Source organism: Paramisgurnus dabryanus, chromosome 21, assembly GCF_030506205.2.
Source record: "Paramisgurnus dabryanus chromosome 21, PD_genome_1.1, whole genome shotgun sequence".
Classification (NCBI taxonomy): domain Eukaryota; kingdom Metazoa; phylum Chordata; class Actinopteri; order Cypriniformes; family Cobitidae; genus Paramisgurnus; species Paramisgurnus dabryanus.
Window position 1 is genome coordinate 27,061,182 of NC_133357.1, and position 16,385 is coordinate 27,077,566.

Below are 16,385 nucleotides of genomic sequence, written 5' to 3' on the forward strand. Positions count from 1 at the left end.
GACACACCTCTTACTGCTGATTGGCTCAAGTGTGTTTTGGTACTCGGCCCGACTCCCTTTTCAAAGTGTTTTTCAAAAATCATGCACTCGGCCTTTAAACTTGCTTTTATCCACAATGGCTAGGGTTTGCAGCTGTTACGTGTTTAATAAGAACTGGCCCTCCCGGCTAAGCCTGGTTTTCTAACAGGGGTTTTATATTTCTCCCTAAGGGTGTTATTTTTTCACCCCTTGACCGCTGTTGCAGTGTTGGTTTGCTTACTGGGAGACTGCTGACATTAGCTTAACTTTTTTTGGCACATTACATTAATACTGCTTTCATTATTATGGTCAAGTTCACTAATGTAAAGTATCTAAATGGAAATAAAGCCAACATTTATTAAATAAAAACTGAAATTCTGTTGTTTTTTATAATCCTTTAGCACAGTAAATGATCAGATCTGACAGAAACATGTACTGCATACTTGAATATGTTGACTGTGGAAACACACACCATTGTCAAGTGTAACACACTGCTTCATTTACTTGAAAGTAACTTCTATCTTCATTTGTTAACTGTTAAACTCAGGTTATCCCGATGACAGTAATACGTCTCAAGTCAGCCTATTTAATATACTTATCATTTTAATATGTTCATACACTTTTAAAATACATTGTAAAAGTTAAAAAGGGTTAAAGTTTCACTGCTAGCTTCAGCCTGAGCAACACATACATACATGATACGAGCCAAATCAACTGTTCCTAATGCCTGATTATTATTTCAGCACATTAAACATGAAGATGAGATGGACCAAGAATAGTGAAATGTCTACACAAGACTACACACACACACACACACGATACAGTGAAATCACACTTATTGCATAACCATCTGTCCTGGCACACAGTACTGCACTGTTCTCTCGCCTGCTTTAAACACAAATACCAGCACACCACTTAAAAGAAACCATACTGTAAACATGATTTAAGCCGAAGGTATAGACTGTTTTATCGGACGCACATGCAGTGATGCAATTACGTGTCTGAGCGGAACTTAACTTCCGGTCTCTGTTTGTTTGATGGTCTAACTAGTTGATAAACTGAACTCTTAAACAAATACCTCAAAAATAACAAATGTTTTGGTTTCCTAAATACAAGGGAAGATGGCGATCATGAATTACCGCTATTTGAGATGTCCGTGGTATTGAACTTAAAGGAATAGTCTACTCATTTTCAATATTAAAATATGTTATTACCTTAACTAAGAAGAGTTGATACATCCCTCTATCATCTTAGTGCGTGCACGTAAGCGCTGGGGCGCGCTGCGACGCTACGATAGCATTTAGCTTAGCCCCATTCATTTAATGGTACCACTCAGAGATAAAGTTAGAAGTGACCAAACACATCAACGTTTTTCCTATTTAAGACGAGTAGTTATACGAGCAAGTTTGGTGGTACAAAATAAAACGTAGCGGTTTTCTAAGCGGATTTAGAAGAGGAACTATATTGTATGGCGGAACAGCACTTTTGGGAGTACTTCGACTCGCCTGAAAAATCCGCTCCCCTTCTCCCTCTCATAATGGGAGAGGGAGGGTGTTACTGCGCCGAGTCGAAGTACTCCCAAAAAATGCTGTTTCACCATACAATATAGTTCCTCTTTTAATTCCGCTTAGAAAACCGCTACGTTTTATTTTGTACCACCAAACTTGCTCGTATAACTACTCGTCTTAAATAAGAAAAACGTTGATGTGTCACGAGTCCGGCCAATCAACACAATAGCTTGGATTCATGCATCAGTTGACTCTCAAAGGTAGGGCACCATCAGATGTTGCAATAAATCACAATCCACTACACTTAAGTTGTAAAACACCTCAATATAATCAGGGACTAAATTCTGGGGCAGCTTTGAGGGCTTCCTACAAGTTTTGCAGGATTTATGCATTATTAGCATGTAAACTACATCATAGTATACAATAATTACGCTAGCGAGCTGGACACCACAATACAAGAGTTTAGCACACGTTTTGGGCAGTTGACCGAGCTGGCATTTGCACGCCATTGTAAGTCATGGCATTTAAAAAAAACAAGCCATTTTAAATCATAAAGACCTTGAGCACTTCGGTCTTCAGTAAGTGCGCTCCTATGCACACGCGCACAGCCTCTCAAGATGCACACAACAAGTGTCAGATTTACTTTTAACTTATTTATTACACAAATGTTCAGATACACACACACACACACACACACACACACACACACACACACGTATGCTTAAATGCCTGTATATACAGTAGTGTATGGGTGCTTCCTGCTCTTTTTGTTATTATTAATATGAATGTTAGAGTCAGAACAAAAAATGTTTAAAAGCATTGAAACATTTTGTCAGAGCCTTTGTTGTTTTTAATTTTGACATTATTTTTATTTTTAATTTTGACTTATTTTTACACCAGACATATAAATCGGTTCAAAATATTGGTTATTGATTTACTTGATCAGTTAACCTCTTGAAAAGCACCCCCACTCTGCCCCAAACCATGAAAACACATACTTTCTAGGGGTGTGACGGTCATTATATAACCGTTAGACCGGCGGTTATAGTTGAACACCGTCATTAGAACTCTATAACCGCCAAAACCGTGTTATTAAAATATTTTTTTTTTTTAATTTTATCAAAGAATTTTTAAATACTAATTAAAAACAATTGTTAACAGTCTGTGTTACACGCCCCCTCACGTTCTCACGCAGTGAAAAATACAGAGCTGAGCAGACACTGACAACGTGCTGACATACAGGACAGACCAGGTTACTTTTTGGTTACTTTTGAGATTTAACATATTAAACAAGGTCTCACCTTTCAAATCATCTCTTCCTTCTAGTTAATTTATAGCATCAAATAAACATGAATGACCATGAGAAGGAATGTTGTTTTAACCGCGGAAAGGCGTCAGTACACTCCGCTTTTCAATTTCAAATCCTCCCATGCTAATCTACTAACTCTCTTGAACGCACATTCACTGCTAGTTCTCTTGCTGTTAATTTTAAAGAAACGTAGAGCAAGTAGATAATCAGTGTCTAGTTTATTCAAACGCCGGGTGAGCACTGTGCAGCGCGTCTGCGGAGAGCGTTTGCTGCGCGTGGCCATTGTGCTTTTACACCGGCTGCGTTTAATAACAATCTCAAGTTCACATTACTTTCTTTTACCTGCATTTATGAGCAAAACCTCTTCAATACGCTTTTAATCCACATTGTTTTCGTTCTGTTCTGGTCCGTATAATGACATATAGACACAATTATAGACATAAAAAGCCCAATGCACAAATCTGTTTCTCTGAAGATTATTAAGATAGATGATAGATAGAGGATTCATTTATGCTGGGCAGAGAGTGACAGCGCAGTCTTCTGGCAACAGTGTGTTTTTTTTTATATTTCATTGCTTTCTGTTAAATTGTTCAAAGTTATTACTGTTTAAAACACACTTGGCATCACATTCATGATTTTATGTTAAAATGCCACTTTCCCGTCAATCCACGAGCATTTAAACGAGCAAAACGCCCCACACCGACGGTTATGTGACGAACCGTCATCACCAATTCTGAAACCGGCTCACCCCTAATACTTTCACTAAAAAGGTTATTTTTACTAAACCATTTAGAGTATAAGCACTATGGTATCATTAGAAAAAATTATTTTAAGTTTAAAATTAAAAAAGTTAGAGAGGCTGAAGAACATTGTAATAAAATTTATTTGGCATAACTTTTTTAATACTAAAAATCTTAATAAATGTGTGTGAAACCTAGAAACCTAGAAATGCAATGATGCCACAAGTCTAAAGAAGTTATGTGCCAGTCAGCCCCAAAATAAAAGTCTTTGTTTACATGCATACACGTTCGTTCTTATTATTTATCCTTAAGTTAGCATATAAAATGCAGTTTCTACACCAGGAAATAAAACGTCACACAAAGATTTTTGGATTCGTTATCTAATTGGCTACACGTTCTGTCAATCAATATTTTCCATGAAGTCATTGTAGGAACGAGCGAGTCAGATAAAGTCACGATATTTGACAGCGCTGTTTGGATATTATGTATTATGCTCCCACCAACTTTTAGAAACAAAGTTTGAATGCGACTGTAATCTCAAATATAGTGTTACGACGTAAATAGTCCTCAGATTGTATATTATATTCTATTACAAGACGTTCTTGCGGAATCTGATGTAAACAATGGACAATATATCTATATTTCACGGATTATACGCATTTGTGGACAAAAATGGTCATTGGATGAATTCTATTAGACGGCTTTCATGAGTTATTCACACATCTGAAACAGTCTGGATTCGATTTGCGGTCTTTTTAACAACACAAAGTTATGAAGTCCCGTTTTTACTTTGCATGTTGTCATCTGGACGGTCGCAAAATACTACATTAATGATGCTAGAGCATCTGTATCTCAAAACAGAGACCATACACTGATGCTAAGCCCGTAGACCTTTTAAACGATGTATAGTAATATTATTAATGTTTGTTGACAGTAGGCTATATAGATATTGTTAGCAGCGTTAAAAAAAAAACCTGACATCATCCCGCCCCGAGCTAGTGCGCGTCGACAGGTTAAAATCGGTATCGACATCGTCCCTGATTAAACACACATTGGTTGACCTCTAAACGTAAGCTTCTCTTTTATCATAATCTCCTTCGAAGTGTCTGCACATGACACGCCAAACACATATTTTGACATGACGATCCACACACATGATGGGCTGAATACATGTTGTGACGAGCTTCGCATAGTGCGCCCTCAAAAAAAGTCATCGTTTTTAAAGCGGGACTTACGTGTTTGCAATACTCTGTAGTGTCACAGAACAAACATCTCAAACTCATTATAGCAACATAATCACTGGCAATCACATGATTGATTCAAAAATCTCAAAATACTCATACAGTCTATGTGAATGTTTGCTGTTGGTCTGTTGGCACAGGATATGAAGAGGTTATTATGTGTCCTCCAGCACAGGAAACAGATGCATTCTCTTATCATGTGACACAATACTGGAGCGATAAAACAACAATATAATTACACTTTCATCACCAGAAAGACAAAAACTCTCTTTAATCTGAGTTCTTAGTGAAACAATGAATACAAAGACCTTTCAGTAATAAACTGAAATTAAATAAACCATGGCACGAGCCTTTAAACAAGAGGCTTGATCTCTAATAAATATTTTCAGATTTAAACACAGTAATGAAGAAGGACGTTTAACCAGAACAAACCGACTGTCACACAACACCGTTTCACTCGGTTTAAAAATACACCTTCATTAATGTGATCATCATCTAATAAATATAGAACCAGACTCCTGCCAGCACTGAAAACATGAATGAATGAAATACAACAAACACATTACAGTACAGCACTTTGCTGCAGAAACCCAATGGTGCCAAACTTTAGAAACAGCACCCAGTTGGTGCTTTTATTCACCTGACATCATCAAATCATCTTTATGATTGAAATGAATAGACAAGCATTGTTCAGAGCGGATCTCGTACACAAACACAAACTAATGTGCAGTCTTACCAGCTGTCCTGCTCCAGTTCAAGTAAAGACTGTGTTTTTTCAGAGTTACACTGTAAACACCACATATCTGCTGAGAAACCCACATCCAGAAAGTGCCAAAGTCAAGCATCACTGAATCCAAACGCTCTACAGCTCCGAGAAGAAGAAAACAATAACAGCACAGACTCCATAACTGCTGTCACAGACTCTGAGCTCGTCTCTTACACCCACACATCTGATCTGGCATTCAATGAAACACCAAGCTCCTCACATGTCAGAAAGAGTCAGGGAAGAGTAGAAGGAACGAGTGAATATTCACGTGGTGGTAGAGGAATGTGAGTGTTGGAAAGAGGAAGCATCTATTAATAGAGCTCTTTAGACTGGTGGGAGGGAGGGGGTCAGATATTGTCCTGTTTAACCTCCAACGTCTGCTGCTCGAACACTCTCACTGACAATCTCTGGACTCTGTTTGACTAACCTCAACTTAAGACCTCAATATGATACTTTGCATTCATTCATTATACAGTTGTTCTCAAACTAATGCCGGAAAAGTCTGGGAACCACTGATTTATTACACAGCGCTATAAAATACTTAATTCTGATTGGCCGTGCCTGGTGACAATGTTCCAGAGGTTTCCCGGCCAACATTAGGCTTGCCGCTATAGTCCGTGAAACGGTGATTACCGGTGCTTCAGTCTCTCACCGATTAGATCACTTGTCCACCGCGACAACGTCTTTCACCGTCGTTTTGATATTTTCGTTTAATTAAATCATTTAGTTTCGTTAGAGAGAGCAAACACACTAACAACTGAATGTGTCCGCTGTCTGAATTCAGCGGAGCTGAACGCACGTCACAGAGCAGCAGGTGTCAGATTTCATTTATGACTGTCACAGTGTGCAAGGCGAGCTGACTGACCAGACAATGGCAGAAGCAGCTTGCTTACTCGTTTTTGTTATAATATTCATATATGATGTTTAATATAAGCGAGATTGTTTTGTTGTTGTGATTTTCATCAAGAAAAATAATAAACCCATCATTCAAGCAGCGCTTTATGGAGAAGTAGCCGGTTGCTCTGCTTGGCGGGTTCTGTGAGAATTACCTGCGCACATTGACTCAAGCACTTAATTAAACCAGCTGTTGCACTCGCATTTGCACGCAAATTCATACGTGATTTAACGCAGCGTACGCAAGCACTGCATTTAAACAGTTGTGCACATTTAAAATGTGTCACATGTGCCAGCATGTGTCATCATTTCACCGTCTATGTTAACTACATACCCCATATAGTCCGGCTATGAGTAACCCACCACTTCTGGCCAAAATAAACTTGAAATGTGGTTTTTGCCAAAATAACTTGAAGGACGTCAGAAAAGTCAACCTTGATTACAAAATTTGCACTGACAGCCTAGTTTAAACATAAATGTCTTTTAAACCCAAAATTGACCATCACAGGCCAATCATGGTTTAGCAACCGTAACTAGGTATGGGAGGTCTGTCAAGCTTTCGAGTGAGGGAAACATGACAAAGCATTTTGCATATGGAATGCGTAAATCTGATACACTGCAACCTAAAAGTGTGGACGGGGTGTTGGATTTTTTCCCCTTCCCGAGACTAGGGGTGGGCGGTATGAGCAAAAATTCATATCAAGGTATTTTTCACTCTTCAGCCGGTATAACGGTATTACGGTATGTTGCCATATGAGATAAAACTTGGAGTCACACTGTAGTAAACCTTAATTAAATTACGGACAAAATTGGTATTTTTCACCTTAAGTTACTAATAAGTGAGGGATTGGACATAGACATGATTTTTTTTCTTTTCCCATTTTTTCCTTTAAAAGCGCAATTGTGTGGATGGGTGGACTCATCTTCTTATGCATATTGTCACTAATATGGGAAGTATGAAAATATGGAAATTAGTATGGTCATTTGCTTGTAGGCTATTACAATGTTTTACGCTACATCCAACAACTTTAAAGCTGTGTGCTGTGTTTATCTGGTGTCTGTTTGATTTATAAATATACAAAGAACAAGATTTTCTTTTTGTTGTTAATATGAACATCTGATGGGAGATGCCATCTCACTTTAAATTATTATTAATCCCTGAACGCATTAATGAATGCAGTTTATTAATACAAGTTAGTTATATTAATAAATGTATTTATTGCATTTAATTGCATTTAATTTAATTAACCAGCAGATTCACATTGCCAAAAACACTCCACTCATACGTTTTTATGCGTAAATATGCACTATGTATTGTTTAATAGCCTCTCTAATTAATAAACCTGCATTAAGAAAACGAAATTTACCATTAAAGGCTGTTTTTAATGTGTTTGGTACGTTGCTTACGTTATCCGCTAAAGCACTCTGAAAGCGCTATTCATTTAACCGTAACTCCTCAATCATTTGCGCTATCAAAAAAGGAATGGTTCCTAAAAGAAGATAAATTGCACTTTTTGGCAAATTATGGTTTATTACGGTAATTTCTTGTTTTCCGTCCTCCAATCGCTTACCTGGAGAGCGCCTGCAGGGCGCAGTAGAGAGAGCAGATCTGAGTGAAAAGGGAGTACACCGTTAAACGACTTTTGAAGCAGTGAGGTAAAAAAAAGCCTCCTAAATGTATAACACTGTTGACGCGCTGTTGGTGCCTTGGGACTCGACAACCCGACTGTTTAAGTTGATTTTCAATAAAGCAGTGTTGATTTTGTTCGCTTCTGGGTCCTGTTATGTTTCAGAACCTGGTAATGCTATAGGTAAGCCACGGGCTTGTTTCTCGCCAAACTCGCTGTATTCAGATCACAACACCTGAAATATAGTCTTTGGCAGGATTTGCGTGCACTATTATGTGCATCCTCTTAAAAAAATGATGATTAAAAATGGATTGAAGTGCGATCGGAGCCTTTCGTTTTGTGTTTCTGTGGACAGCGCATCTCGGGAACGGAGGTATGACTTGACTTGGGTAAACTCCCGCGGGGTCTTAAAAAAATAACATTCATAAAGTTAAATTTAAGTCCTAGGATGAAGATCTGGGCGTTTTAAGGCCATAGATATAACTTTCTGAAGGTTAGTTTTTTGTAACACCCCGCGGGAACCCTGAAAGTGCTAAAATAGAATTTAAAATATGTAACGCCGGTATCAACGGTTTTGCAAAATCCATATCATGGCGTGACACAATACCGGTAATTACTATCATACCGGTTTATTGCCCACCCCTACCCGAGACCTAAACCCAAGTGGAGAAATGCCAGACGTGGATCATGCAGTGTGGAAAACCTCATTCACAACTAAATGTCGACAGGATTAACAAATATGCATACGTTTTCTCCAATGTAAGTGCACGCTAATGTTAGCTGGCTAGCTAACTCAGTACATCATTGCTTGAAAATGATGACGGTTCTTTCTTCATAATGCATATATCTGAATGTAAAATAAGATGATTAAAGGCAAAACAGAGGCTGACTGACATCCTATAGTAAAATATTTTAGCATTTTGTTAATGGACGGCCTACCCTTGAGTACTCCAATCCAATCACGGCTCTTCCGGGGTTAGTTCTATAAGCAAAAGAATGTTATCATTTCAAAGTCCTCAGGCTGATATCTTGTGTTTATTTTGCACGACTTATGGATTTGCTGATTGATTTATTAATATTAGACTATTTTCACAAATTTCACTTACCCTGCTGTGCATAAACAAAGCTGTTCTTCAATTTGTGTGTTTCCCATTTGAATGGTCAGCGTATGAGGCGCCTGCTGATTGCACTGGGACCTATAGGCTTTAAGCTTCTGAACCCGTCTCTCCATGTGTGTATTACTGAGTGCACTTAAACACACATGCACACACACAGATGGAGGACGAATTACAAAAGGAGCAGCATAAAAACGTTCCGTTGTTTTTCAGTGCTCTATTCCTCAAATGTATGTTAATGGCCTACAAGTATGACACACAGTAGCGTAACTCTTTCATAAGTTTAAACATCAAGTGTTCTGATCTCTGAAGGGCATATAGTGAGGATCACGTCTGACTGGTACGTCTGACCAGGGGGCCCCAAGTAGACGCTAAGTTCGCTTATGCCTCGGGCCAGCCCTGGTGGCTGTGATGTCTTTTATATATTTTCTTTTTTTATCCATGCAATACCAATTAAGCGAACACAACGCAACACCCCAGCCAGATGAGTATCAAGCGATAGTTGTGAATGAATGTAAGTTTCTATGAGATGACATTACTGTATATAAAGAAGTGATGGTCAATGTGTCACTGTGATGAACTGAAACTTGGGATTTGAGGTAAAGAGAAAATAAGTACCAGATGGTCAACCATTTCCTTTACAAGGACACAGTGTCTATACTGCTGGATAAAGGTGACCAGCAGGACATTCATCTCCCTGTGGAGAAAATGACTGCTTCCTTCACTTTAATGCCTCTAAAACTTCACAAACTCCACTGAAGTTGAGCAGTATACAAACATCTGTAAGTCAGCAGTTACAGGGAGTTACACTGTACGTGTCTTTATCAGAACAGTAATACTGAGTTTATTAACATTCATAACAGCACTTCATATCTTTATGAAACTGTAAGGCAATCATAAATCCAGATGGGCTCGTGCTGCTCATCTATGCCATGTGTTCACAATAATAACAGCCATGTGTACTTTTAGTTCAACAAAGTATGCATGCAGATGCAATGTTACTATGGTAAAGAGCTGTAACGTGTGTTGTCCAAACATGGAATGAAGGCAGGATCTAAGTGCAAATGAAAACTTTACTAAAACAAAACATGAACATAAATCCAGACATGAGCCATGAAATACTTGATAATGACCATGAACGTGGAAAGGAACAAACACAGAGCAACTACATTTAATAACCAACAAAAGAAAATGGAAGCATGAGGACTATATACACAAATTGTAAACCAATGAGAACGTCGGGAAACTAGAGACAAACATGGCACTGACATGATTACAAAATAAAAACGAGAACTTCAAAAGAAAATATAAGACATGACAAGACCCTTACAAGGGCATGAAATCTGATCCATAAATTCCTTAAGACCTTAAGCAGCAGCATGCTATCAACTGAACATGCAGCAGTATTGGCCAAGGCAACGGAGAGTGTGGACTCTTTATTCTTTCAAACATAAAAAATCTTACAGCTCATATAACACGCACTGTTTCTGCTCATCCCATCTTGATCTTAATTACCTATAGAGTCGTATTACATATATCCCATATATCCAAAGAGTCTTTAGTTTTATCAGATTTATAAAAGACAGATCCTTCTGAATATACCCGAGCTCCTGGAGGCGTACCACAGGTGGAGCAAGTCACAAGTGTGGGATTTTTATGTTGTTTTATTAATCTTGCTAATTGCTAAAAGTGTTAAAGTTACAAAGATGTCCAAATAAGGACTGTGGAAATTGATTTTGTTCCATTTTTATATTTCTTTAATTGATCATTTTATTCTATAAACATTGTGTGTTTCATATATGCACTGAGCTATTATGTAGAAATGAGGTGTTTATGTTTGAGAGTGGAGAGTTACCAGTTTTTGTGTGTGTGCTGCAAGGAGGAATTTAGGAATTTACGCCTGGCATTGATCAAGATAAGAGAGAGGCCTGAGGGGGAAAGCAAACAGGCGACTATGTCATTAACTAATGCCTTAATGTTCACAGGATAAAATATGCAATGTATTTCTTACTTAATCAGTATTAATCATTGAATAATTGATGTAATAAATATAAGATGTTGTCTTTGATAAATTTGTATTAACCAATGAAATGAAGGTTGCATATAGAATAACCTAATGGGGGCAGGGCAGCTCAACCTTGAAGAACAGAATCTCCTGTGTGTCTGTGTGTGTGTGTTTTCTTTCCTAACAGATGGTTTTTAATAATGATTAAAGTGTTTCCTTAGAAGTAGTATTGCAGTAAAAGATTTAATATGTGTTTATCTATCTAAAGAAGTTAATGTGTGCCTTATTCATATAACCAATTTTACAAATAATGAAATGATGTCATGATATTGAAATATGTTTTACATAATAATCACTTTCATCTTACAGCTTATGTTTTTTATAAATGAATGTTTTATTAATGATTTGTTTTTAAGAAAGCATTATAACATGCTATTCAAAGTGGAGGAGTACTGGAGAGGAACTGCAGGGCTCCCAGGGATGAGAGGAGAACAGTTTGTTTTTCTTTGTCTATGTGTGTCCATCTTTGCCTACAGGCTAAAATTGGGTGTGGTGATGGAGTCAGATGGACGAGGGGAACGGCCTTTGTGGGTGGAGATTTTCTGAAGAAAGATCGACGTCACATATTTTATAAATAAGCATGTTACTTCCTGAGCTGGTTGTTCGCTACTTGAGAGGACCCAGCGCTGTTAAACTTTTTCAATCTGATCAATAAATATTTGAACTTAGATATTCGTATCTTGTGCCTTTCCTCTAAATTATGAACATGCAAATGGACGCCTTAAAGTCCAACACAAGCAAGCAATACACACAAAACATTATCCCACTATCTCTGGATAACTTATGATTCACTACATGTTTGTGTCGTTTACATTGTATGCACTTACGTGCCGACTGCCACCAAAACACAGACACGTGATGCAGTTTTACTGGGGTCCAGCCATCAATCTGAGTGGGTAGCCTCGCTACTGTTGTGAAATAATAGCTTGAAAAGAATAAAAAAAAATGAATCCTAAAGATTACTTTAGATTCTTACCGTCAATCAGGTGAAAATAATCCACAACTCGTCTGTCAATTCCTCCAGAAAACAGCATGAGGCGCACTTGAAAGTTAATATTTATTTCAGACAGAAATCATTTGAATTAGTTTACTTTGTGGCAGCACAACATGAGAATTTTAAATTCATGTAGTATTTTAATTTTAATAAAAACCAGGGGACCCCCCTAATTTATATTTTTGTGCTTTATGGGGTACCTCAAGGCTTATGCAACTCATGACCCGGTTGGGACTGCACCATTTCAACGAAATCCAGCGTTAAACAAGCACTCACGCACAACTCTGCTGCTACCCTGGATAAACAAACTATTGAAGATGTAGAACAGATCCAGAGAAGATGAGCGATCAAGCATATTTTTAGAAAATCGAGATCGGCTGGCCAAATCCCGATCGCAATTTCGATCTTTACGTAACCTAACGCAGGTGTCGCAAGGCAAACAAAGCACACGCTTGATCGTATTGCATCTTAAAAATGTCTGCAGTGTGGAAATATTTTAAAGTGGAAAATGAAAGCAGTCCAAAAGCCACTTGTACTATTTGCAATGTGAGCATTTCGCGAGGCGGTGTTGAAAGAGCTGCATTTAATACTACCAATTTGATAAGGCACCTTAAACTTAAACACTCTGCAGAATACAGCCAGTTTTCTCAGGCAACACAAGCACAGGCTGCCCCGAAACAACACACGCTGGAGGAGACTTTCAAAAGGAGAGAGAAATTTCCTATCGAGTCCGACAATGCTGCAAAAGTGAAAAAAAAAAAAAAGTGAAACTAGTTGAATTCATCGCTTTGGATGACCAGCCCATCTCTGTGGTAGAGAATACAGGTTTTCGCCGCATTTGGAGCCGCGGTACATGCTGCGCTCTCAACACTACATATCAGAAACCGCTATACCAAAGCTTTATAAAACAGTTTGTGACAACCTACAAGGCCTTTTATCAGATGTGACTGCTATTGCCTTTACCACAGACATCTAGAGTTCCGATGTTTGCCCGATGTCATTGCTCAGCCTAACTGCGCACTGGATTGATTTAAATTTTCATTCAAAGCGTGCGATATTGCATTGTCGTCAGTTTGGCGGGTCTCATACAGCAGAACATATAAAACAGGCAATCGAGGAGATGCTTAACACTTAGGAAATAGACAAGCAACGGGTCCATGTAATTTTTCACCACAGGCCTATGCAGGTCTGGAAGATATCCAAACGGATATGAAAATGCAAACTATGCGCCAACAGCAAGATGTTCAAGTTAGGTGGAACAGCACTTTCTACATGATGCAGAGCCTTCTAGCCCAAAAGCGTCCACTCAGTGTCTATGCAGCTGACCACAACCTTCCAGCTACACTAACGGCAAACCAGTGGACACTAATGGAGAAAGCTGTTGTTATACTAGCCCCCTTTGAAGAACTGATGAGGGTAGTGAGCGCAGAGACAGCAACTGCAGCAGATGTCATACCTGCAATAACTGTCCTGAAACGTGTTCTTTCTCGAGAGCAAAGCACTGACCAGGGAATCAAGACGATGAAAAACACGCTCTTAGAAGCAGTGGATAGACGCTTCAGTGAGGTTGAGATGGAGCCACTCTACTGCGTTTCCACTTTAGTGGATCCCAGATACAAAGACAGGCATGTGCCGTAAATGTCTTTTATATCTATGAGTTTATGCTATATTTAAAATAAAAAAAATTAAGTCACCACTATTTATTTTATTTATTGTTCTATTTTTGGTTTCAGTGTTGTACATTTTTTTAATCTACATATTTATGTGTTTTTTAGATATTTCACAAGTTTTGAGAACCACAGCACGGCTAAAGTAGCTGGATTTAAAGTATACTGGATTTAATTTCAATAACCTTAATATACTTGAAGTATCGGATCGGGACTCGGTATCGGCAGATACTTAATATTTAATGACTCGGATCGGGGTCCCAAAAAATGTGATCGGGACATCCCTATACGCGATAGTGATTTTTTTCCCTTTTGAGATGGCACTACAAGTCGTTTCTCGGTGACTGATTTGCAGGGATCGAGAAGGTACATAAGTCTGTATAAGGGAGTAAAGATAAGGAGGTGCTAACAGTGGTGCAGCTATAGGAAGCCAGTGTATCCTGACAAAGAGAATAGTGACGTGTGCCCTCTTTGATTTATTGAAGACCACTTTTGCTGCTGCATTCTTGATCATCTGTAGGGGTTTGGTTGTGCAGGCTGGGAGTTCGGCCAGTAACGCATTGCAATAGTCCAGTTTGGACAGGGCAAGAGCCTGGACTAGGACTTGCGTGACATGCTTATTTAGGGAAGGTATAATTTTCCTAGCAGGCGGTGCTGGCAAAATGCTCTGAGAAGTTAAGCTGATCATCAATGACCACGCCCAGGTTTCTGCCTGTCCTGGAAGGTGTAATGGTTTAAGAACCTTGCTGAATGGAAAGGTTGTGATGAATCTTAGGGTCAGACTATATGACAAGCAGCTCAGTCTTTGCAAGGTTTAGATGGAGATTGTGATCCTTCATCCAGAGTGAGATGTCCATTAGGCATGCTGAGATGTGGGCAGAAACCGTTGGATCGTCAGGTTGGAACGGCAAGTGGAGTTGTGTGTCATATCCACATAGCAGTGGTAAGAAAAGCCATATTTTCGAATGACAGAACTTAAGGATGTCATGATCCCTAAGATGATTTGGAGGTTGCACTTGCCTGCCTTAGGGCTTCAATCACTAAGAGCAGGGCAGTCTCGGTGGAGTGACCACTTTTGAAACCAGACTGATTGCTGTCCAGGAGATAATTGTATGTGAAGGAGGAGAGCTGGTCAAAAACCACACGCTTAAGAGTCTTGGCAATGAAGGAAAGGAGAGATACGGGTCTGTAGTTTCCTAACGTTGCAGGCTTAACATCTTCAGCAGCAGGGTTATCTGGGTCTCTTTAAAAGCTGCTGGGAATGTACCAGTGGAAAAAGATGAGTTGATAATGTGGGTGAGAGCAGGGATAATCAGTGTAAAGATGGCCTGAAGGAGATGGATGGGTATGGGATTATATTGGCAGGTAGTCAGGGGGTAAGAAGCAAAGACCTTGGGAAAAGTCCACTTCAGATATGAGAAAGAAAGGGGAGGGAGCATGCATCAGGAGTTTGAGCATGTGCAAGAGGCGGTGGCACAGAGAATTGACTGCTGATAGTGTTTGATTTCTTCACAAAGAAAAAGCAAATTCATCAGCTGTTAAGTCAGATGAAGGTGGGGAATAGCGGACAATGAAGAGTAGAGAAGGTCTTAAAGAGAGCACGAGAGTCGGGTAAGCTGTTGATTTTTGAGTGATAGAACTAAGTCTTCGCAAAGGAGACATCTATGGAGAAAGAGACTGATAGACACTGAAATAATCTTTTGATCTGTGCCACTTCCTTTCTGCAGTCCTTTTTGCACAGAGAACATCAGAAAACCAAGATATGGATGGTGTGGCCCAGGCTGGTCCAGATGTCAAAGGGCATAAGCTGTCTAAGCAGGATATAAGTGTGGAGCATAGAGTGTCGGTGGCGTTGTCTGTATCTCATAGAGAGAGTTGGTTGAGGGGGCATGGAGAAGACCACAGAAGATAAGCAGGAGGGAGAGAGTGTACGTAGGTTGTGCCGGAATGTATGCATTGTCTGGAAGAGATAGTTCAAGATTCACAGTGAAGAGGAATTGATCAGATGTGTGTAGCGGGGTGACCTGGGTGCGATGAGTGGAAGAGCAGCGTGCATAGATAAGATTACCAGACCTGTGTGTTGGTGAAGTGGGGACTTGCTTGAGGTCATACAACGCAGTCAGGGTGTTGAAGTCGGCTGCCTGTGATTTCTCAAGGTGGATGTTGAAGTCACCAAGTACTACTAAAGGAGAACCATCCTCTGGGAATGAAGACAGAAGTACATCCAACCTGGTGGGCGATAGATTACTAGAAAATGTCTTTTAGTCACGTGAGGGTGTGAGCTGGTGGAATTTCCAGTCCTTTGGAATGAGGAGACCGGTCCCTCCACCCCTCCCTGTAGTGTGAGGTAAAAATGTAATTGTTAAAGAGGGCAGCTGGAGTGGCAGTGTCCTCTGGTTTGATTCAGGTTTCAGTAAGTGCAAGAACAGAAAGACCAGAA

General features: G+C 39.3%; 1 protein-coding gene across 3 annotated transcripts in view; it reads right to left on the reverse strand.

Moving 5' to 3' along the window:
* iqsec1a (IQ motif and Sec7 domain ArfGEF 1a) overlaps positions 1–16,385 on the reverse strand; it is a 78,693-nt gene that overhangs the window by 41,929 nt on the left and 20,379 nt on the right. Inside the window, exon 1 of one of the 3 annotated variants that reach the window (XM_065282487.2) lies at positions 5,553–5,833. The exons of the other annotated variants lie outside the window; for them this stretch is intronic. Within the exon in view, the coding sequence (XP_065138559.2) occupies positions 5,553–5,617 (65 nt within the window). The 5' untranslated portion in view covers positions 5,618–5,833. Of the gene's footprint in view, positions 1–5,552; positions 5,834–16,385 lie in introns of those variants that run through there. 3 annotated transcript variants of the gene reach the window in all.